We start from the raw sequence: 25,272 nt of genomic DNA, 5'->3' as shown, positions 1-25,272 counted from the left end.
ATGCAATTATTTTTTCCTTTCCATTCTTTCCTTTGGAATCGGAAGGCTACAAGCTTCAACTTCTTTTGAATTTTTATGTATTGCATGTCAGAAATAATTATTTGTTTCATAAAAATTTCTCTGCTTATTTTCATTTAAAGTCGTTTATTGTAATCAATGATTTATTGTATGCTTTTATCGTTAATATGTTCTTAATATGTAAGTAAGTGATTCATTTGCTTTATTTTGCTTCTTCCACACCGATGTTCCAAGCCAAAAAAATAGAAATTTGCTTCCTGCTGGTTAAGAGTTGACGATGAATGTTGTTCCATCAAATTCTTTCAAAAGTTTCTTAAATTGAGAGGTTTCTTCCATGCTATTATATTTAACACTTGACATGTATTCATTACAGAGAATGAACTTCTGAATAGGGTGGTAACAGCACAAAGAGAAGCTTAATTGACCTAGCTGGTGATTATATAAGATATGACCATTCAGTGTCAGCGTCTGTTCGCCTTGTATGTTCTAAATTGCACTTTTCTCCTTAATGTCTGTGATCTTGAGCTTAAATTTTCTCGTGTTCATATCCGAAGGATGTAGTTGAGGTTTCTTAGAATAGTTCTCAGGATTTTTTCTTTTCTACATTCAGGACAAGAAGTTATGGCAATTGTTCCTGTCTTCTATGTTTTCAAATGAAATCGAACTCTCTACTTTGTGCGGATAGGAATTGAGACTTTCAATGGTCCGCTCTTCTCTCCTCGTGATCGAAGTCTTTTCTATAGTAAAAAATAAGTTATATCCATTGAGTGGACAAATAAAAAAAATGACCTTTTCTCCTGTAGTATAAGTAACATGTATTTTGCATGTATTTCTACCATGCAATGAACAACAGAAGAACTGATTGACAAATTCCAATTCAGAAATAAATGTAAGTAAAAAAATGAAATTGCTTTTACCTATAATATTATTGACAAACAATTGACCCTCTGACTGATAACAATTACCCTATGTAACAACATGAGGGAACTCACACAGGCATGGCATAATAGTCTAGCATCATATTGCAGAAGTCAATAAGTTGAAATACCGAGCTATTCCCTTGTCTCTATTGTTCTATTGGTACAAAGTTCAGATGGATTATAAGTGTGTAAGTTCTTGAACACAATAAGTAGGTGGTTGTTTCTCCTCTATTGAGCAATATCAATTATTCCGTTCCCCAATAAGATCAAAACCCACGAGGAGGAATGTTACATATAGGAAAAGTAGGAAGTGAAAGTGGAGTTCGTGACTGTCAAACATCTTGCAAGATGTAATATTTATATATCCATGTGTTTGGTAGGATACAAGAACTACATATTCCTATAATTCAAATTTAGTAGTTTTTTGTAAAAGCTATGCTGAGTGATATTTTTTAGATCATGATGATTCTATAAGAACTCTCTTTGTGTGTGCTGCTTGATATTAAGTTTGTACATGTTCTTGCTATCAGCCAATTCCCTTTTCTGATTCATATTGCATCTTTTATGGGAAGAATTTCTTATTTGCATCAACCATATTGCCTACTCAAGTATTTGACAATTTATCCATTTTGAGATGTAGGAATTAACATTAATCTATGAATATGAATGTGCATTGCCATGTTAGTGAAGTTGCTCTTAGGTGATTCAAAGTTTTTTGAACTTCAAAAGAATAGTATGTCTCCTGTATAGTGGGTATTGAAGTATATTAGCTTGCTTAGAATTACATTTCTGATATTATTGCTTTTGCAGCACAATGAGAAGTTATTTTTCATTGAAGATAATCATGTGCTATTACACAGAGTATGCTACTTGCTTATCTTTTGTTCCTTAGTTTCAAGTCATATCAATGAAAAGATCAAAGTGAACTCTGTAGAGATGCGTCAACTGTCTCTGATTTGATGTTTATTTTATTAATATAGTAAATGAAGTATACCTTCCTTCCATCCATTCTACATCCTGAAGATTAATTTGTATAAAGGTTAATGGCTTATGCAGATCAATCTATTCCATTATTGATATCAAATCATTTTTTGAAAGGACAATCACTTAAGAATATTAGTCATCTCGCTTTGCTTCCATCTAAACCATGTATTGTAGGACCGGCCACCACCAAGTCTTCGGGCAAAAGAAAAGAGTGGTCTAGATATTACTAAGTGTAGCAGAGTATGCAGTACCGACCTACAACAAGACATGGCTATGTAATAACAAGGTAGTCCTGCTTTGAGCAACAACAAGTGTGGAAGGGCACTGATCTTATGTCATTTTTTTACACTCACTGTAAAAGAAGAGCCATATTATACTCATGTTGGTTTATTTTGGATTTCAGTACCAAACTGTATAATTACTGTCACCACAACTGAAAAAAAATAATATGTTGGGCCTGTGCAGACATCATCCTTCTAGTACTTAATTTATTGTAAAAATAGAAATATATTAACTAGAAGTGTTAGTTACCTTTGGGACGATATTCAAAGTTTGATTGCCATTTGAAATATAATTTAGAAATCTTCGCTTTTCACATTTGTGTTGGAGTTCGAAAACTCCCTGTATGCCAAGATGAAGTTTCAAACTTTTATGTGAAAAAATCAAAATTATCATTTGGAATTTTGATTGTCAAAGGATCTCATATAAACATATCTATAAAATGAGGAGTAGCAATAAAAATTATTAATTATAAAATTGCATGCGAGTTAAAAAATATCAACTCATTAACTTAGTTTTGTTCTAACGAATATTAACTTAAAATCATGTGCAAAAATCAAGTGAGTAATCACGTCACAAATTCGCTCATTCGAGATATCAGAGAGTATGTTAAGCCATTCATATTATACCTACAAGGCTACAACCAAGGGCGGATTCACAGCCCAAAGTATGGTACACGTGAACCATGTTCGCAACTTGGCTTGCTTCACTAAAACCGTGCTTCAGAGTAATATTTTCTTGATCCTTTACTTTTTTTAATTCTTCTACCTTTTCCATAATTCTCTAGGGAAATCTGATTAATCCCATTCGCATTGTGTTTCATTTCTTAGTTGCTCATGTATGACTTGTGACACTAGTTCTGAGGTTAGTTGTATTAAATTTTACGTTTTTACTTCACTATTTATAAGTCAATCTTCTGATCTTTCCGTCAAACTAGATATTTTATGTATATATATATTTTTAGGGTTGATCTAATATTATCTACTGGCTCCATGCTCCAAAAAGGTTAAATAATACATTTGGTTGAATGTTGAGTTATTTACGTAAAGGAATATAGATTGATACCCACTTAATACTTTTTTTAATCCCTTTTTCGTAGTGGTGCACCCATAGTTCCATTTCCGCCAAATCTAATAGTTTTAAATCTCGAGCCTATAAGCTTCAAATCATGATTCGCTTCTGCCTACAACTTTGTTTAATAATATGGTGAGACAAAACTAAACAAGACATATATTTCATTCTCACCTAATTGAAATTTATTTCTCTTGGTATGTCCCCTGCTCTACTTATTTAATTTCAGTAGAAAATGAAATTTTAACGTAGTCTCCCTGGCTGAATACATAGTAACTTTTATCAATTGGGACCCACCCAACTTAAGAAAATGGCCAATTGGCAATGGTAGAAAACCAAACACGAAAGTGACGAAAAAGCTTCCACTCTTGCAGTCCGCTCTCTCTCACGCTCTTCTTTCTATTTTAATTAAAAAAAAAAAGAAGCAAACGATTCTTTTCCCCAATCCCTAACCATCTTTTTTTTAAAAAAAAAATAATCCATTAATGATAATTATAAAAAAAAAACTAGATAAACATAAAATATTATTTTCTCGAGGAAAGAATTGAATTCCCTCGCTTGCTTGTATTTAATTAATGGAGTAATTAATTAGTCGCTTACTATGTCTATATGGGTTAGGCTAACAAATTTTAAATGAATAAAACGGAACGGCTATATTAAAAGGGTAATTTGAAATACAAAATTCCTTGCTTTACGCACTCTCTCTCTCTCTTCTTCTCATTCCATATATGTGACTTGCTTTGTTTCTTTTCTATATATAAATAAAAGTCTTATTAGGGGAATTGTTGGATTGAAAGAAGGGAGGATGGCGAATATAGGGATAATGGATAGTGCATATTTTGTTGGGAGGAATGAATTGTTGTCTTGGATCAATGCCAGGCTGCACCTTAATCTCACTCGCATTGAAGAGGTACGTACGGTACCCCCCATTTCTCATTATCTTTCTTGTTTTGCATTATCAAATGTGTTTTGAGTGATTTTCCAGTTTTTTTGGGTATGCACTTTTTTGTTAATCTGTTCTAGGTTGTAATATTATTTGGATTTTCTTTAGAATTCTGGGTAATGAAATAATAATGTCTCACGTTCACCTCTTGAGAAATTGTGCTTTTCCTCAAACTTTCCTTCAGTTTTGGAATTATCCCTCAATTGTGCATGAGAGTTGGGTGATACGATCCAAATAGAGCGAATTGGATATTTGATATTCATATAGCGACTCAGCTGGTTAAATTGAGGCATAGTTGTTGATGCATTTTGGGGAAATTAGATTTAAATATGGTCATATGAGAAAAGTGTCCAATCAAATTGAAATGGTCAAGGAAATAGATTAAATTGTTAATTGGTGTTCACATTCTCCTTTCAAATTGATGGTACTAGATAAGCACAAATGCCTATATGATTTATTTGTGAAGTGGGGCTGAGCTAGTATTACAGTAGCTTTAAAAGTTCTAGATTGAATTTTTTAATGAGTGGAAAAGATTAGCCAACATTTTAGCAACTTTCGTATGTCCAGTTACTTAACTTGTAAGCATTACAGGGGATACGGTATAGTTAGCACAATTGATAATTACCTTTAAGAATGTTGATGATTCTGTTTCTCCTCTAATGCTTTAATTACATATTTGAATTACAAAATTATTATGCTAGGCTGCATCTGGGGCTGTGCAGTGTCAAATGATGGACATGACCTATCCTGGAGCTGTTCCAATGCATAAGGTGATTACTGCCATGCGATGTTCTGGTGGTCCTATTTTGAACATGTTTGATTTGTTGTGGCATCTCTGATGGAGCATATTTTGTTACAGGTCAACTTTGATGCAAAGACTGAATATGACATGATCCAGAATTACAAAGTGTTGCAAGATGTTTTCAACAAGCTCAAAATTGACAAGGTAACTTCTTACAAATCACATTTCAAGTTTTATGTGGACTTCTTTAGTGAAACAGTTTTGATCCCTTCTTTCCATGTACAAACCTCTCGGAGCAGAGGGGGATTGTTCTTTTGAATTTTATCATTGTCGTAGTGCAGTTTAATCTTTCAACATAATTTTCTCACCTAGCTTTCACTTTTCTGTATTTAGCACTTTGGATCGTGCTGACGCTTTTCTTATCTCTGAATTACAAATAAATAAAATAGATCTAAGGGTAATAAAGAAACTTTTGAGGACATGATTCCTTTTATATTTTCCCTTCTGTATTACCTGCACAGCTTCCTTTTTAATGAAGTATTCAGCAGTCAAGAGAAAGCCTTCATAAAACAAAATAACCTGCTGTTGAGACCTGAGTGGAACTACATGGTTTTCTTTTTGGTCATATTTATAGTTGGTTTCCAATTTGCTTGCAGCATATTGAAGTTAACAGGCTTGTTAAGGGCCGTCCTTTGGATAACTTGGAGTTTCTGCAGTGGCTGAAACGTTACTGCGAGTCTGTAAATGGTGGCATTATGAATGAGTATGTGCTTCTTCTCAAATACTCAAGTGTTTTGTTGCTTCTAGAAGTTAGATGCCAAATTCTCCTTTAATTATCTCTCCTTTCTTGTACGTTTGCAGGAATTATAATGCTCTGGAACGCAGAAGCAAGGGTGGGAAGGAACGAAATGTGAAGGGTTCTCAGAGATATGCAAAGTCACTGCAAACAAACAACTGTCATAACCCTGGATTAGGGGAAGGCATTACTAAGATTACAGGTTAGCGACAGTGATATTTTCCTTATTATATGCAGGGTAAGGTTGCGTACTATAGATCCTTGTGGTACGGCCCTTCCCCGGACCCTGCGCATAGCGGGAGCTTTGTGCACCGGACTGCCCTTTTTTTATTCTCTGTAGTGATGCTTTTCTTAAACTATGTTTTTTTTTCTAGGAATAAAACAAGGAAGGTCAAGTCCAGTAATGGGTGGGGTTAATTCTTCAGCAGAGATTCAAGCTTTGTCAAAGGAGGTAAGTCTTATACTTGTGTGAAGTTGGATGGTGTAAAACCTATTGCTTATGGTTCAGCAGATTGATTGAGTGAATGAATAATTGCCTGTTCCAACGTCCAGGCATTATTAAGCTTGATTGAAGCCAGCTTAAATTCAATCACAGTACATGCTTCTGCATGGTCAAAGATACTCCTATTTAAAAGGATCTTGCAGAACTGTTCTGAACTACATCCGAAGCTAAGGATATGGTTTGCTTAAGTATTAGGGGATCATGTCTGCTGCTGTTGGTTTTACTTTTTTTCTTTCTTTCTTTTTGACATTAGGTTCGGTGTTTGTCAAAAGTCTGTTATGTTTGGTTTAGAGATTATATGACAGTGTAAGGATATGTCAAGATTTAAAGAATTCCCAGTTTAATAGAATCTCTAATTTGTCCTAAAAGATAAGTAATTGAGTAGTGGAAAGAAACAGCCCGAAATGGAGTGGAATGGATATTGCTGATTCTCAACCAATCCCAACTATACCAGGATTGTGGTATTGTCACGACCCAATTTCCCCTCCGTATGACGTCGTGACGGCACCTAGTCTCTACGACTAGGTAAGCCTAACATTTGCGCAATAATGAAATGAAAACATAAATTTAACAACTAACTGTAGCAGTAACAACATAACTGGGTACCATGCCGCCTGGCATGTACAATAACCAACTATTCAAAATACACATAAATTCCAAAACCCAAAACATCGTGAATCACAAACTACAGAAGGAAAGTCTAGTGTGTCTATACATCAGAGTCTAACAAAGGAAAAATACAGAAGATAATGGACATGGGAAAGAGTAGAAGGGGACTCCGAGGTCTGCGGACGCGACAGATATAACTTGAAATCTCCAAAGCTGTCCCGGCTCACTAATAGCATGGCTGATAAGGAGCACCTGGATCTGCACACGAAAAACATGTGCAGAGAGTAGCATGAGTACACCATAATCGGTACCCAGTAAGTGTCAAGCCTAACCTCGGTCGGGTAGTGACGAGGTCAGGTCAGGGCCCTATTGGTATATATATATATAATAAAAACAAGGTAGAATGAAATACCCCAGTAAAATAAAGACTGAAATTTAACAGGAATGAAATCATAGAAGACAACAACTCAGTACACAGAGATAACAACAGGGGATCTCCCGAGATACCGTCTCGTAGTCCCAAACGTAAATGTGTAGTACAGGGGGATCTCCCGGAATACCTTTCCGTAGTCCCAAAGTAAATATGCAGTACAGGGGGGTCTCCCGGAATACCGTTCCGGAGTCCCAAAGTAAATATGCAGTACATGGGGATCTCCCGGAATACCGTTCCGTAGTCCCAAAGTAAATATGCAGTACAGGGGATCTCCCAGAATACCGTTCCGTAGTCCCAAAAGTAAATATGCAGCTCAAACAATAGAATTAACAGCTACAACATGAAATCCTACAGTTTAGACAAAGTACAAGTCAAGGAAAAGCAGGAATTTCACTAAACATGTTGCACGGAGTTCAGATAAGCAATTAAGGCAAGTAGATATGCTATTCTAAGCTAACAGGATACTACACATGCTGATGTAACTCAAATAAGAAGGAAACATGTTATTACTTAGCAGAAATCGGGTTTTTACAACAATTAGCCCGTGTACGTACTCGTCACCTCACGTACACGGCGCTCACATATCAAAACAGTACCAAATCCTAAGGGGATTTCCCCCACACAAGGTTAGGCAAGCCATTTACCTCGAACCAAGCTCAATCAATCGGTCACAATGCCTTTCCCACGAATATCCGGCTCCGAATGACCCAAATCTAGCCAAAAGCAATTACATATAATAAATACAACCATAATAGACTTATTTAACTAATGAAATCAATACTTTAACAAAAATTACGAAATTCGCCCTAAAAAGTCGACCCGGGCTCACGTCTCGGAATCAGGCAAAAATTACAAAATCTGAAAGCCCATTCACTCACGAGTTCAACCATACCAAATTTATCAAAATCTGACCTCAAATGGCCACTCAAAACCCCAAATCAAACTCTTCAAATCCCTAGCCTCCAACTCCCAATTTCCACCTTAAATACACACTAATTAGGTGGGAAAATAAATGGGGAAGCAAGATTATTGATCAAAAATAAGCACAAGGGACTTACCTCAAGAAGCCCCTCAAAATGCTCCCAAGAAATTGCCAAACCTGAGTTCAAAATGTTGAAAATGAGCAAAAATCGCGAACCTTTGTATTTAAGTGTTCTGTCCAGAAATCTCGCACCTGCGTACTCTCTGTCGCATCTGCGACGCCGCACCTGCGACGCCGCACCTGCGGAAATGCCATCGCAGGTGCGGATTCCACTTAGAATCCCAGGTTCCGCTCCTGCGGCTATGCGACAGCATCTGCGACTATCGCAGGTGCGGAAATGCATCGCACCTGCGGTTCCTGCCCAGCTCCTTCTTGGCCGCATCTGCGTCTCCTCCTTCGCACATGCGATCCCGCACCTGCGGTCTCCCCTCTGCAGGTGCGAAAACACCAAAAATCAGAAAATTTTCAGCAACTAGCCTAAATCCAAATTCAATCCGTTAAGCATCCGAAATACACCCGAGGCCCCCGGGACCTCAACCAAACATACCAACAAGTCCTAAAACACCATACAAACTTAGTCGAGCCCTCAAATCACATCAAACAACCCTAAAAACACGAATCACCCTCCGATTCAAACTTAATGAACTTGAAACTTTAAACTTCTACAACCGATGTCGAAACCTATCAAATCACGTCCGATTGACCCCAAATTTTGTACACAAGTCGTATTCAACATTACGGACCTACTCCAACTTCCGGAATCGGAATCCGACCCCAGTATCAAAAAGTCGACTACCGGTCAAAATCTTCAAAAATTCGACTTTCGCCAGTTCAAGCCTAAATGAGCTACAGACCTCCAAAACACAATCCGGACACGCCCCTAAGTCCAAAATCACCCAACGGAGCTAACAGAACCGACGAAACTCCATTCCGGAGTCGTCTTCACACAGTTCCGACTACGGTCAAAATCCTAATACTTAAGCTTCCTTTTTAGGGACTAAGTGTCCCAAAACACTCCGAAACCAAAAAACAAAACCTCCCGACAAGTCACATAAGCATAAAAAGATACGGGGGGAAACAGTAAATAGGGAATCGGGGCTATTACTCTCAAAACGACCGGCCGGGTCATCACAGGTATAGTTGTTATTACTGTTTTTTTTTTCTCTTTCTGTGATAAGTATCTACTCCTGTGATTATATTATATAACTCTCAATTGCTACTTTTCCTGCTGTCAACTCACTGTTTTAGTTGCCTGGTGGTACTTCGACTGCTTGCTACTCATATTTTAACCATCCAGGTTACAGATCTCAAGCTCTCTGTTGACCACTTGGAAAAAGAAAGAGATTTTTATTTCGCAAAGTTACGAGATATTGAGATACTCTGTCAGACTCCAGAATTAGATAATGTCCCGGTAAGCTCTTCTCTCCCACATCTCTACCAAAAGAATGCTCATGATGTAGCTACCCAGCTACCCTTCTTGTTGATTCATCTATACTTGTGTATGTTTTACGAGTCATCTAATCAATGTGCTGGGGCTTATGACATTTCACAGATGGCTGCCGCAGTAAAAAAGATATTATATGCTGCTGATGCAAGAGAATCAGCATTGGCAGAAGCTCAAGAATTTCTAAGTGAATCTGTGGATGGAAGTGAAGGCTGAACTGGAAGTGGAAGATAAGTAAGAATTGCTTGCAGTAGTTTCTTAAATGTAGTGGGTTGCCATCGTTTGGTGAAAAGTTGCCAGTCTTCTGCTTTATACGTCCATGTTTTTTTTTGGGTGCCATATGAACAATCTGTCTCCAGTGTTTAGTTGATGGAGATATCTCCAGTGAAGCGAAATTTGTATTTGGATGTCTAGTGATCATAATTAGTCAACTTTAATTGAAAGATACATATCTTCCACAAAATAAATACAGTCAGCGATTTGGAAATGGGAGAGGAAGAAAAGGAAAAAAGAAAGAAAGAGAAGTACAAGATCTTTTTCCTTTGTTTGATTAATTTCAAAAGGAACAGAAAAACAAGCTGGAGAACGGGGCAAATCCAAATTTACTTCTATTTTCCCTCGTCTTTTCCCCTCCGATTTTCTCCTCCCTTTCTTTTGTTAGTTTTCAAATTTCAAGAGCAGGGGGTTTTCTTAACTTTTCCCTTTTTGGGGGAGGTCTAGGGAGATGAAGGGAAATAAAAGCTCGATCGAGCTTTAAAAGGGGAAGTCTAGCAGATGAAAAAAATTGATGAAAATCGAACCTTAATTTTTCTGGACAAGCTAAGAGCTTTAATACTGAACTGCAATGACCTTTACGGTGACATATTTCTTTTTCTTTCATTTTTTTAAATATTATATTGTGTAAGTTATTAGAGATATTATAACGATCTAAAAATAAGATAATCTTATCATTTTGCATCTTTATAGTATTTTATTTCATTAATTTCCCCATAGACCTCTCTATCTAAAGAAATACATAAATACACTAGACAATGATTACCACAGTGCCCTTTCCTAGAACTAGAATATACATCCATAATAATACAGTAGGTAGTTGTAAATTCATACATTGTCAGTTTGTCACTTATATATGTAGAGAAAGAATTTATGCAGTTGAATTACTTGTGTTGCAGTAGAGATAGATTACACCAATCTTCTGACCGTTAGCCAAAACTATATAAGTTTTGCTAGTTGAACTGTGATGTCTTCAGCAAGAAAAAAACTTGCCAATGTAAAGAAGTTGGAAATGGGCATAAAGCAGAAAACAAGATGCACTCATTGTCATTACGCTGATGCCTGATGCCTGATGCTTGTTATCATGTGATTCCACATGAAATTCTGACAGTCCCATAGGAATTAGGATAAAAAATATTCCAAAGATAAAAGTGGACATATTAGCACAATGACAACATTAATTGAAGAAGACTTCACCTTACCATTATGCTCCAATAAAAAAGCTAGGCCTCGTGAGGTGCGGCATTCTTCATGAGCCCGCACAAATATATCATCGTCCATGGCCATGCGCCCATGCCACTTAGGGAACAAGTTTGAAAGGTGAACCTAATGATTTAAAAGAAGCAAATGAGTGGACGAGTAAAATTACTAATGAGGTTAAAAGGATTTGATCGAGAATGCAGTCAAAAAAACAACGAATATCTTTGAAGAGTATGGTAAACTTCGCATCTAACAAAATAGAAAAACACAAATGTGAATCCGCTTCACTTCTTCTGCATATAACAAAATTAAGAATGCAGTCTACATATATTCCTACTTGATTCATGTAGGTACTTGAAAGAATGAACGCAGGTTGCTCTCAGAATTTATAAATCCAAAACTTCTGGCCTATAAGTGCTGTGTACCTTTAGTTTTTCAAAACACAATTATAAGGCCCTTTTTCTCTCTTTTTTTCTTTTTGCATAATGGTATAAGTAATATTTACATCACTAATTGGTATTATGAGTAGCCATCTATTGATTTGGTAAAAACTTATCATACATAAAAAGCAGTTCGAATTTCTCTTATATACTAATTCTTCAATTTTTATAAAAGCATTCGAAGCCACCACAATACCACATATTCATTTTATTTAACACCGCTCTTTCTGATTAGCGAGATGTGAAAAGTACAACCATTTTAAGCTGGGAACTAGACTCGGAGATGCTGACGGATAAATGAAGCGCACGGGTAAACAACACGATAAACAGTGAAATCTACTGGATTAAATTCTTTTCATACATTTGATCAAAATACTCGTTAGTGTTGAAATATCCTCGTACTTTTTTTACAAAACTGGGAGGAGAATGGCATAAAGGAGCGGGAGGTGGGAAACAAGAGATAGCTGGATGAATTCAAACGAGGAAGTACGTATCAGACTGTTTGATTACTATCGCGATTTTCATTTTCCTTTCACTTATTCATAGAAACAGCAGCAGTCCGTTCATCCTAATGTGTACTAAGGATATGAGTTTCACTCTATATGCAAAATTGAATGTACACTTTCTGATAGAGAGATAGCTTCTTTAGGATCACATTAGTTGTACGGGTAATAAGACTCCTTCCTTGAATCAGTGGCGTGCATCTCATATTTTCACGACTGATACGCTTTCCGAGACATTGATGATATTTACAGCTGCACATACACAGAGATGCATATAACATCCATACCCGAAGCAAACTCCATCCAGATTATAACCAACCACTTTTTTTAAGCATAACTGACCACTCACTGATACAGAAGTTAAATCAGTAGATAATTCATCTTGAAACCTACCATAAATCTTCAGTGGTCTGCAGATAACTGCAAAAAGAATAGGAGTGATGAAATCCTAGCTGGTTGCTTTACTCCTTCCAGAAACAAGGTTCAAGGCATTGTAGGTGTCATCAGTGAGATCAGATGTTCTGCAGAAGCATCCCGAGGTGCTTTTGCAGTGGTGCCCTTTACCTAGCAGAGGATCCAGAAAAAAAGAAGACAATAATAAGAATGCTTCAATGAATAGTAGTTATGACCGAAAATAAGGATAGTGACCTATAAGGGGGATGAAAGTTGTCCCAAGTGTAAACTAAGTCCTCTGTGGAATGAATAAAAGCAGGAGCTATCCACAATCTGCTCATGAATTTTGGAGAGAATAATTCCAGATGCAGGGCTTAAGAGGGTGTTTTCCAAAGTCCACGAGCACACAGGCATGTAATGCATCATTTAAAGGATCATGCAAGTGTATCTTATGTTCCTCTTACATATCTCCATTATCTGCAGTTTGTAACCACAACCTATTTTGTGAAGTTTCTTGAGATAAAATCATTATGGGGCAAGCTGCAACGACTAGATTTCCACTCTAAGAACATAACATTAGAAAATAGGGAAAATATAGCTTCGCTAGAGTAACTGAACTGGAATATAATCTAGTAGCTTTGTTATCAGTTCTAATAGCTGCGATTATTATTTCTCTTGGGCACTTATTTGCCTTCGCATTTCATTACTATCAATACCACATATCTCTTACATAGATCTTTTTGTTTCTCCTTTCTTCTTTCTCCCTGCTAAAGTTAAATGCTAAAACTATTTATCAGGTACTTAATTTGAGTTGTTTTCTCACAAGGCTTTTGTGTTCAGACTTTGGACACATAAAAGATGCGGCTGGATGTATTGATAAACAACTAAAAACTGAATGCTGATTTCTTTGTAAACAGAGAATTTTAACAGGATATTTCGGATTCAGATCTGATTGATAATTAGTACACTTTAATGGATAATATAAACATTTTCAATTAACTGCAGAACGTAACTAAAGATGTAATGGAATATATAGGACAACGAATATGTACCTGCATCATTAGAGTTTTGATGACTTCCTTTGCAGCATTGTTTTTCTCTGTTTCGGTTCTAGCTTGTTCAGTTTTCTCTTGAAGTTGCCTTGATTTCTTCTCAAGCTCAGCCTCTAAGAAAACAGATCTCTGGGTGAGAATCTCTACCTGCATGGGTTATATCTCAGGTCCAATAGAGCACGCACAGATCAACTTATACTACAGATTTCTTTGTTTGAAAGGAGAAGTAACACTGCATACGATGTAGTTAGTTTAAGCTGGCTGCTGTTTCTAATCAGTTGGTCGTTGGACTATTTCAAGAAAACCCTTTGCAAGACAAATACCAGAATCTAGTGCAATAGGTAGAGCTATGCTATAATAGAAACCACAGCAACACAATCTTTCTCAGCGGAATGTAGGATATTGTGCATGAAAAACTATTTTGGACCAATCAGGACTACTAAAACAAAGTTTTTTCTTGAGATAATATTGTTTTCATCTGTTATCCTGTTGTTCCAACTATTGTAAAATTGTTTCCACAAATAGAAGGCTCGTCCAAAAAAGACGTCACTTTGAAGTCACTTATCCAAAAAGCTATTTACGCATCTATTTGACATTCTCTTAGGAGTTAATGATATATACCTGCAGTTTGATTATAAAAATACAAGAAGAGTTGGATTAGTAGTTAATTGGTATAGAACTCTAGAGACTCAGTATTTTGACAATTCAAAGGTAATTTCAATCAAATCAGAATAAAGGATTAAGTCGCTGATCCAATTAGTGACTTCTATCTAACGTGACTCCTTTTCAAAATCTCTTTTGGAACACTTTGAGAACAGCTCAAATTATGGAATTATGGGTGAAAACAGTATTAGCTCAAGAAAAATTTCTAAAACAAAAGATGATTTAACAATAAGACGGGATAGCAGAGCAGTAAACTGGAAAGTGTACAGAAAGAATGTTAACAGAAGGCCAGGTCTCTTAAATAGTAGACGCAATATGGAAGAGACAAGAAAAGTTGATGCAGGATAAATGTTCTAAAAATCTCCAGTCTTTATGGTTATACTAACAATACAATAAGTCTGATGAAGGGAATGACAAAGTAACATCTTCATGAAATGAAACCAAGAAGAATTCTGAAATTGAAAAATCTACACGTAATTACAACCAAACTTTTGAATGAATACATAATTAGTCAACAAGTAACAGCAACCTTGTGAAACCGAACCAGGATATCCTAGGTGCGAATAACTAACTGTCAACCACATGCAGCCTGACCCCAATATATACTTCTTTTGTTCTTTTTTCCTTCATTGTACTAGTGAGTGATGCTTCCACTAATTTCCATAACAAGTGTCAAAGCCATACCATATGCTTCCTAATGTTATTAGTAATTCTAACACATAGAAGAAACAAAAATAAGTGATAAGTAATTCTTGTTAAATGGACCTTGGGCCTAACTCAACACCAAAAGGTAGCTCATGAGGTGAGGATTGCCCAAGCCATATTAAGGAGACCACCCATCCCTTAAAGCACCGATGTGGGACTCTTCACACCCCTCACGCCCAGGGCTGGACATCTGGAGCGTGGACAATTTAATATGGGGGCCCAATATCGGGAAACGAGAATTGAGATAGGTCCTGCTCTGGTACCATGTTAAATGGACCTTGAGTCTAACTCAACACTAAAAGCTAGCTTATGAGGTGAGAATTGCCCAAGCCATATTAAGGAGACCACCCATCCCTTAAAGCACCAATGTGGTACTCTTCAATTCTGATATTCTAATATTAGACGTATGTTTTCTACTTCAATGATTCTTTTAGTCATGACAGGATGTAGCAAAGCTTGACAAAAAGAATCTTGACCATTTTTACCTGCTCCTTCAATATTGAAATTTCTTTTTTCAGACTTTCACTTGTTTGCTTTGAATCATCAAGATCCACTTCGTGATATGCTTGTGCAGCAATAGCAGATCTCAGTGACACAGAATAAGATGAACTTGATTCCAAAGAAGCAGGAGAGCCAGCTTGAGAATGACTTGTTGATCCAACAAAAGAAACAGACAATTTCTCAGGGCAATCAGAAAAAGACATCAATGGGCTTGATGTTTGAGATACTTCACACTGAGTATTGCCATTGGAAACTGGAGAGACATGGTCAGAGTTTGAATCTTGCTTCTGGTTCTTTTTAGGATGTTGATTGTCAGACTGCTTGAATGAATTGAATGAGGACAGCCTAGACAGAAGGCCTTTTTGTTTGGAAGGCAAGGTCTCTTTCACCTTCTCTCCGGTATTCTTCTGTAAGCTTCCATTGGTGGCCTTCGGTGGTAGACACGTCAATCCAGTCTCCAAGCCCTTGTTCAATTTAGCAAAACAATCTTCACACACACGATAAGGTTTGTTCATTTTTGGAGCCAAAGAAGCTTTTACAGATCTTTTACTGGTGCACACTTTGCAAAAGACAAGCCCACAGTTGTAGCAGTTATGACGTTTTCGTCTGAGATTAAATGGACTCTGGCATCCAGCACAAATGGAATTATTAGCAACAGACACTTCTCTGTGTAGACAAATGGCAGCAGTAAAATTATTTCCACAGACCACATGCTTTATTTGTTTTGCTTTCAGCGCTTCAACCAGTGTAGGAGTGTTCCTATCACGATTGTCCCCATGTCCTAGCTGACCATTTCCTCCTTTTCCCCACGTGTAAAGCTGAGAGTTTGAGCTCAAGGCCACAACATGGAAAGAGCCACAAGCTATTTCTTCGATGAAACAATTTGTAATTTTTCCTTGAACACGAGAAGGGAACTTTCCATTGCTTCCAGGAATTCCTAGTTGCCCATAATCAGCTTTCCCCATTGTATATACTTGTCCTGATGTTGTCAGAGCAACTGTAATGCTATGGCCACAGACTACTCTACAGAAGTTAATGTCATCTAACTGTAAAATGTTGCATGGAGCGAGTCTAGAAGCATTATCTCCATGTCCAAGTTGTCCATCATCGCCATTTCCCCAGGTGAAAAGCTTCCGAGGTGGGGAGTTACTAGAACCAGAATCCTCAAAAGAGAGCTCTACCACGGCTGCAGTGTGCCAGTGCCCACAGGACACTGTAGCTGTTCTTCGTCCTTGTAGAGTTTCAACTTCCCTAGGAATGCTAGTGCTACTACGATCCCCATGACCTAGAGCACCAAAAGTTCCATCACCAAAAGTAAAAAGTTGGCCAACTGATGTTATAGCAGCCGAATGCCAAGGACCACAAGAGACATATGAGACATGCTTACCAACCAAAGGACCCTTTACTTTTTTGGGGGTCCAGTGACTGATTCCAGTATCATGCCCAAGGAGGCCAAAGTTAAAGGTACCCTCACCCCATGTATAGAGATCTCCACTGATTGTTGTGGCACAAGTATGATAATCTCCGCATGCTGCTGATGTAACATTCAACCCACAGAGAGTGTCAATAAGTTTTGGGCTAGAAACATCAGATTCTACTCCATGCCCTAGTCTGCCACCTGACCCCTCTCCCCAACTAAGGATCTCTCCTTGCTTTGTGATTAGTACAGCATGTGTGCTTCCACAAGCAATATATTGAGCATCAAGTAGTAAAGCTGATTCCAAGATCTTAGGCAAAGGTGAATCCCTTCTTACAGCTTCAAAGTTTCCACGTCCACATATCCCACCACCAAGCAGGCCATCACCAATTCCTTCTCCCCATATTAAAATGTCACAAAGGGTATCAATATTTGCGGAAGAAGATCCCTGGCTAGATGAACTAATGGCACTAGAGAAACTAAATCGGATAGTATCCGCAGAGCTCCGCCCATTTTCATCATCTAAGGTTCCGTATGATCTTGAGTTGAGGGAACAAGCGGCAAACTCTCTTTGGGAAGAACATTGTGCGGCTGCATTATAGAGTAAAAAGTCAGAGAATGCTCTTTCTAATCTCTTTTTTGGGGGACTCTGAGATGGAACTGAAACCAATTGATTTTTCTTTGGATCCTGTCACGAGAACAGGAAAAGAGTCAAGATCATAAATCAATCAACTTAACAAGAAAAGCACAGTAAGTACCTCATAGGGTGTACTGCTGCTTCCACTACTACTTGACAAAGCGGAGTGAGAACTTCGTTGTGTCACAGTAGTTGAACCTTCAGAAGATGTGGCATCATGTCTTATATCGCTTGTCCACTTTTGACAGTTAACCCAAGATATCAAAGCCCTGAGAGCAACAAACCAGACTTCTGCCTCTTCCTTATCTTTGCAGATCTGCCGAAGAATTCAGTTTTTTGTTGCTATCATCTAAAATTATAAAATTCTTCTGGAAATCTTCATTTTTGTACTAATAATAATGGAGTCTATTAAAATCACGGTATTCCGGGTCCGCCTATTTTCTTAACTCTGAGATTACTAGTCCATATACTTGGAAAATACATAACACATGCTTTAATGATGATCTTTGTGGAAACCTATGTTGCTCGGACTGTTCAAATCCCTGTTGCACCCGTGTTGATTCGACATAGGTATAGGTGTGGATGTGAGATCCACACCGGATTTTGTCACCTTGAGTGCTTTGACTACATCTAGGACCAAGAAGTGTAGATTGATTGGCATTTGGTCTAATTTATATGTATAGTTATATAAAGTATGTTTACACTTAGCTATTACATGAGATATCTTTTGAATAAAATATTAGGTGTTTATAAAGAATTAAAAGTTTATTAGTTTTGGTTCAATAACTTTAATTAATCGAAATATATATTTATATATGTCGTATATACATGTATTGACCTTATCCTAGCATCCGCATCCGCATCCGCATCCGCAGTCGGATTCATACCCCCAAATATTAAAATTAAATTGATGAAGAATCTGACCTCTAGATCGGCACCCGTATTGGGTACCCGCACGAGTCCGAGCAACATAGGTGGAAACCATATCTAAACAGTAATGAGCATTAACTTTGTTCCGGGACGGAGGTTTATATTGTCCTGCTTCATTAACCCATTTAGTCTATGGAATTGAAAGAATGGCAATTCTCACTCCATATGAAGGGTACAAGCATCTGCATCTCTATAATATCAGTGAAGTACGATATGCAAGTACAAAGTTATCCACTTTCTTAAATATTGTATATCAACCAATAAAATGAGCAGCTAGTAAAATCTACAACATATTATTCCAAGCAAGCATAGGACTCAAAGTTCATATATCATGAAAATACAGATGAACTGCAGACTGAGCCACAGGTGTTCATTGTCTATGTCCGAGGCAAAGTTATAGCAAATATAGCCACTTCATGGAAGAATGAAGACTGGCTAATTGTGGACCAACATAGGAAATGTCTCCTATATGCAATTATGCATAATAATACAATTTCCAATTTTCTTCCATTTCCTCATACTACTTGCATAGGTTATTTCACAGATTTACTAAAACAAAAAGGCAACTAAGGTATGAAATAAAAATGCATAGCTGGGAATTTTTAACCTCAAAAGATAACAACATTTTAAAAAAAATACTTGTATACATGTGAAATGCATCCAAAAAGCTATCTATTAATCAATCAATTAACTATGGCTCAATATTCAGGCCCATTTCATCCCAGTACTAACTAATCTTTCTTAAGGAAAAAAATTAGGGGTTTTCTAGATCTCAACTTACTAGTACAAGGTAATTACTAATTATTTTATATCTCAACTGGTTGGTGACAATTTGCTACTCAAAAAGCAATTTGTGAGTGAAGGAATGCAATTTATGCAAGTGCTTAAACTTGGAAGGGAGTGTGACATGCTGTTAAAGACTGTAAATGTTACTTACCAAATCCAAGGAACTTTTGCCATATAGAAGTGAAAATGACTGATATTCCTTCTCAGGTCTAGGAAACCGCTGAAAAATTGCCTACAATTCATTTGAGATAGAAAATGCAATCAATTGCAAATGCTGGTTAGTATGGAATTTGATATGCATGATCTTGATAGCATAAGGCTTACAGTTCGTTGACCGGGAATAATCCTTGAAACCTGACTCAATTGAAGCTGTTTCTCCTCCTTGTCAACATACCATATCAGTCTTGTCTCATCCTGAAATTTAGCCATGAGAAGCAGTTGATGGATGATACTTCAGAGGATACCCCTTCTTTGAAGCAGAGAAATAGGACCCTTATATGTAAAAGTGTGTATGTGTGTGCACGTGGGGGGGGGGGGGGGGGGAAGCAGAAGCATTAGTAAAGAAAGAAGAATAGAGCTGATCTTGGATGCTATAAACATCTTTCTTATCAAGTTCCAACTCATTAACTTCGACTCACTCATCTGTAGGCACGAGAAAGAACATCACAACAGAGGTCAAGTACTTACACCGAGCAACCATGTAACTTGAACAATAGAAACATCAAAATGAAAGTGTAGAGCTTTACCTAACCTATGCTTTAAGGCTTGAAAATCCAACCACATCTATTTAAACATCAGTTTAAGATAAGCTGATGATATTATCTAGTTGTACAGTTGCTAGGCTTCTCCACAAGTAAGAAACCACTTTATGTCATTTGTTAACCATATTTACCCCTAACCTCCCCCCCCCCCAACCCAAGCATGAACATAGCATTTCCTTTTTGTTGGTATGTCATTTTCACATAAGGAAATCCCAGTTTGTAATACTTTCATGGCCAGACAAAGAGATGAAAAAGGAATTTTAAGAAAGTTTTTCAATTAGCCGCTTACTGGTCTACCTTTTTCTTACCATACCTCTCCTACCACTTTTCAAGTTCTCACCCTTCTCTCAGCTCCCTACTGGTTCTCCTTTCTCCCTATTCTTAGCTTACCTTCCCTTCCAATCCCGGTGCTATTTTGTTCCACTTGTTCCTTCTAAGCACGTTTCAAAATATTTTTGAGCTTCTCAAACTTGTTTCGTTTTTTCCCCCTTTCCAAGTATATACATGTATAAAAGATGTTTCTAATTTTGTCCCTTACGAAGACAAAAAAAAACACAATTCTTCAGATAGCCAAGTGATCCCTAAAGTTTTAGTTTTTGATCATTAATTTATCAGCTATTCTCACCCGATATTTTCTTTTTGTGCATTCTTGAATGCAAGAGACCTTTCCAGCAAGTTAAATTAAGGTAATTCAGAACTTGATGTTTTGTCGAAGCAATCTGAACATTATGATAGCACAGTTTTGAGTGCTTGCCGAGACTTTGACGAATCAGTTATTTCTAAACTATACTTGCCTGATATATGGCATTTAGATTTGTTAAATAAAGATTTGAAAGATGAATGGATGCTCACAGAGAGTATGCTCATGAGGAGAAGCAAACTAGAGAAAAAGAATAGCAACAAATTTGGGAAATAATGCACAATCTAATGCAAAGCCCATACAGTAGAAAGACGAAAAGGGCAGAACTTTGGCTTTCCTCTGCGTCCATACTTCAGTAGATATGTTCCTCTCTTTAAGGCTGTAATGGCCTGCAAGTTGCAGAAACAAGGATCTGTAGGTTGAAGATAACAAACAGCTCATTATAGAAATTTTACCTTATCAGCAACAAATACACCCCCTCATTCCTCAAATTAATAATATTGATTTGTATGGTTTTTAAGAGAATTATAAAATTTACAACTCTTTAACAAGGGAAACTTAAAGGACCAAATCTTAGTTTATGGAATTCTGAAATAGAACAGGGAAAGAAGTCTATTTAACAGAGAGAACAAGGTTGGAGTACAAATTTATAAGCTCCTTTTATCTGATATTCCACACCGAGAAAATATGTGCTAAAATGAGGCACTCAAATTGATCTTTTCATCAGGGGCACCAGATTGTGGCAATTCAGTAAGAGAATAATAATATTATGCAGAACCTACTTTCTACATTTTTTTTGATAATGTCTGAGCTCAGGTTCGAACTGGGGACCTCTAGTGTGTGAGACTAGCGTGATAAACAACTACACCAGAAGCTACTTTCTACATTTAACATTTTGAAGTTTAAATTTCAAAGAACTTTTGCGGTCCACATATTTAGGCTACTCTTTACTCTACATCTGTACTAGTTTCTTTCCCAGATAACAAAAGCCTAACAAATTGCATTTGCTCAAGTTAACTGTGGCCAAATGTTGGACGAAACGCAAGCACACATACTGAATAATAACTAGGTATTAGAATTTTGGAATATTTCCATTAAAAAATGGCAATAGAAAGAACTAAAAATCTTCATGCTATGACTGCTAACACTGTAATGACACTGATAATGGACAAACGAGCTCAACTATGCTGTAGGCCTTTTTTTCCTTTAAAATATGAATTAATGGACTTCAATATGGATATGTTCTGCATTCCCTATCACATGCCCTTGCCGTGCACAACTATACTGCCATGTCAATCGTCCGTTGACCTTCCCATGTCCGTTGACCTTCCCATGTCAACTGCTTGTCCCAAAAGGCCGACTTTTGTATATGGAACTGAACTTCAACCAACTGATCTAACTTGTGACTGCAATGCCAGCTTTTCTATCCTTCTTAAAGGAGAATAACTTTTCTAGATTTCTACAAAATATAATCACTTTACATGTTCTCCCGAAAGGGTTTTTAAAAAAAAAAAAGCAAGCACCAATTAACAACAGGCAGTACATTAAATAGGCGTCTGTGGTGCAGCACCCAGGAAAAGAACTAAGCATCCTTTATGTTATTTCAAGTTTGACTTCTAGTTTAAAAATTTATGGTTAATAATCATAATGGATGTATTGGTTTAATGCTGGTATTTAAAGCCATTGGTTAATATATTAATTTGCAAGGGAAAAAAAGACAGACTGACAACTAACGCATGTAAGATACTCAACCTTCTCTCTTTTGGCATCCTTCTTCTTGATAAACAAACATTATGTAGAGGTCTGAAAAACAAAAACATAGGCGTTGATGTAATTATTGTCATGGTTCTATTATTGCCTGATTAGGTGAAACAATAGGATTCGCTCACTTCGATTACCTGAATTTGTATTTCTTTTTTCCTTTATTGACTAAATGGTACAAACATTTCTAGTTTGATTTCGGAATAAGAAGCTAGCTTTCCTACACTGGTGGTGAGAGTTTGCCCTTCTTCAAAATCCGCTCTGTTCTTAAGCAGAAAAGAATAGAAAAGTTTAGCAATATACATCACCTGTTCCACATTCCTCTCTCCAAGACTGTTCCTCTGTAAGTTGTTCATTAAGCTGTTATATGAACTTTTGCTCTTTGATCATGATAATACCAAACATCTTGTAGACGGCAAAAGAGTCCCCATGGTTCCTCCATAGGAAGACTTCACAAAATTTTCCTTCAAGAGAGTAAGGATATCAATATCATACAGAGTATTTCGAAAGAGCCAATAAACATGAGTAAGCGTAAAATAAGGAAAATGATTAATTGAAGAACCTCGACACGAACTATTAAGTAATGGCACTTTTCCCACAAAATAGAGACAGAAAAATTTGCAGTTGATGACATGCAGGCTTCTCTTATCGTTGTACTGGATAACCAAAAAATAATTTAAGATTACTTTCCACTAGTAGTATCATCTTTTCAAACAAATTAGCCGCATAAAGTATAATTATACGAAACATCAAAGCATGTAGAATACACGTAAAATCTCAGCAAAACTTCTTTGGATATCCGGAACTACTGGTCATGACAACATCCACATTCTATTTAATACTCAAACAACCATAACTCCCTAAATAGTCACGAATACATATCAATATCACGTAAGTATATTAAAAAAAAAAAAAAAAAAAGGTTCCTATATTTTCCTAGCTCCTAGTTCAAAATTCAACAGACAAACAACATCAGAACCAACAAGGAGCTAGGGTTTAGGTCAATGCAAACCAATTTATACACGCTTGACCGATGCAGGCGACAGAGAACACCGCTAAACAGTACATGCAATTCAAGGAAAATGAAAACGAAACTCATATTTTGTGCTTAAAGAAGATCAATACAGGTAAAAGAGCACTCACTGTTGCCGAATTCTGGAAGAAGCCGATGTCAATTTAGGCGCCGCATTCAATGAACCGAAAATACTGACGTATTTTTGAAGCTTAAATTCTCGATTTGATTACAAAAGCGAAGCGCTCGTTGATTTATTTTTTTTCTATAAGGAATTTGATAAAATCACCGGATCGAAACGTCTGGAAATGAATTGAGAATTTCCCAGAGGTTTGTGCGGAAATTAGTGTGTGACTTTCTGTTTTGCCTCTCTCCTTTTTCTCTCTGAGCAGTACGTATGTATTATATGTGTGCTTTATATATACGTAAGGCTATAGCTCTTCTTATTCTTTTTTTCTTGGATTAATTTATAGTTATTCAATCGTGAATTCGACTTTGTTGATGCCACGTAGTCAACGAAATCTGAATCTGTTGCAACTTTTCCGCGGCAAGGAAGTGGGGTACTACTGTTGGTTGCAGGGGCCTTTTCTGTTTCTCCCAGACTTGTCTCCAATCAACTAACTTCCCGCCAGTTTTTTCCCAGCTGGGTTTTGTTATAATACCCCTTCTTTTTTGTTGTATTATAGGAGTAGCAGCTATAAGCTACTGAGTTCAGCTGCAGTCCTACGAAGTTCAATTTATTTTGCTGCCAATTTGAAATTTCTAAATTTATTCTCCATTACATATATGATAAAATAAAATATACTAGAGCTTTTGGTAGAATCCATTTCTTTTAGAGCTTTTTTGGATGGTTGTTACCTATTGTTTCATAATATATCCTATCGTATTGTATTTTATTGTATTGTATTGTAATGCATCGTTTGATAAATATAATGTTTGGATAAATTATATCGTTTACCGTTATTTCATCATATCACGCACCAATAATATGAAAATAAACTTGCAATATCTTAAAGAAAAATTATGATACGGTGTAAATTATTATATAAAAAGATACGGTAAATGATAAAATAAAATCTTTATATTATCAAAAGCCAAAGAAAAAGGCACCACATTAAGCCAAGTGACAGCCTAGAAAAAAGTCACATGGCATAAGTAGTTGATAATTAGTTATTTAGTTAATGATTAGTTATTGGTTATTATTTTTGAGTTAAAATATCTATAAAATAATAAAATAAAATATTTTATAATAAAAACGAGAATTAAAAAAAATCCATTTCATAATTTAAAAAAACTTTCCATTTCAAAATTAAAAAAAATTGTCCATTTGTTGACTCCATTTGTGTCAAAATACCTTTCAAATTCAAGGGAAAATAATTTTCTATCACATTATTCTGTTATCATTATTATAAGTCAAGACTAATCTCTATCTCATATGGGACTTTTTAAATAAATTATGTGTTTATAAATGAACTACTATATGATTTTCATCACGAATTACACCTAAGAATAAATTGAAGATTTTTTAGATTCATTTAATTATAATATATTTCTTATTCATTTTAAATTAATTTATATTTTCAAATTATTTGAAACAACCTATATAATTGTTATATTTGAGTATCATCTAAAGTTATTTGATGATTATATGAGTCATTTAATTTAGTTATATTGAACTATTACTATAGGGTAGATAAGACTATAATCTATATCTATCTATATATTATTAAAAGTCAAAGAAAAAGGCATCATATTAATTCAAATGGCAGTCTATAAAAAAATCACATGGCATAATTAGTTAATAATTAATTATTTACTTAATAATTAATTATTATAAATTAACAAAGAAAGTAACTACCTAAAATTAACTACTCA

At 36.3% G+C, this 25,272-nt stretch overlaps 2 protein-coding genes across 11 annotated transcripts; one reads left to right on the top strand and one right to left on the bottom strand.

The window, feature by feature from the left end:
- The first annotated feature begins 3,939 nt into the window (after positions 1-3,939).
- On the top strand, positions 3,940-10,210 carry LOC104112202 (microtubule-associated protein RP/EB family member 1B-like). Of its 2 annotated transcripts, XM_009622059.4 has the most exons (8): positions 3,940-4,182; positions 4,917-4,985; positions 5,075-5,161; positions 5,614-5,720; positions 5,819-5,955; positions 6,128-6,204; positions 9,577-9,690; positions 9,832-10,210. In XM_009622059.4, exons 1-8 carry the CDS (start codon positions 4,078-4,080, stop codon positions 9,937-9,939), a joined length of 804 nt encoding a protein of 267 aa, XP_009620354.1. In that variant the 5' UTR covers positions 3,940-4,077; the 3' UTR covers positions 9,940-10,210. The 2 variants fall into 2 exon arrangements, with proteins under 2 accessions (XP_009620354.1, XP_070053699.1); XM_070197598.1 differs by lacking the exons at positions 9,577-9,690; positions 9,832-10,210 and adding an exon at positions 6,306-6,628.
- On the bottom strand, positions 6,802-23,843 carry LOC104112201 (PH, RCC1 and FYVE domains-containing protein 1-like). 9 transcript variants are annotated; one of them, XM_070197594.1, is made up of 13 exons: positions 23,529-23,832; positions 22,694-22,849; positions 20,927-21,013; positions 19,548-19,637; positions 19,375-19,455; positions 17,629-17,823; positions 15,438-17,558; positions 13,585-13,731; positions 12,533-12,703; positions 11,199-11,322; positions 8,356-11,100; positions 7,942-8,010; positions 6,802-7,122 (listed from the first exon to the last, which is right to left on the bottom strand). In XM_070197594.1, the coding sequence occupies exons 2-9, from the start codon at positions 22,739-22,741 to the stop codon at positions 12,623-12,625; spliced, it is 2,850 nt and encodes a 949-aa protein (XP_070053695.1). In that variant the 5' UTR covers positions 22,742-22,849; positions 23,529-23,832; the 3' UTR covers positions 6,802-7,122; positions 7,942-8,010; positions 8,356-11,100; positions 11,199-11,322; positions 12,533-12,622. The 9 variants fall into 9 exon arrangements, with proteins under 9 accessions (XP_070053695.1, XP_070053696.1, XP_070053692.1 ...); XM_070197595.1 differs by having other exon boundaries at positions 6,802-8,010; positions 8,356-8,396; positions 8,472-11,100; XM_070197591.1 differs by having other exon boundaries at positions 7,942-11,100.
- Between the last annotated feature and the right edge of the window lie 1,429 nt (positions 23,844-25,272).

Source organism: Nicotiana tomentosiformis, chromosome 3, assembly GCF_000390325.3.
Source record: "Nicotiana tomentosiformis chromosome 3, ASM39032v3, whole genome shotgun sequence".
In the NCBI taxonomy this organism is placed as follows: Eukaryota; Viridiplantae; Streptophyta; class Magnoliopsida; order Solanales; family Solanaceae; genus Nicotiana; species Nicotiana tomentosiformis.
This window is presented reverse-complemented; position numbering and strand designations above follow the sequence as displayed.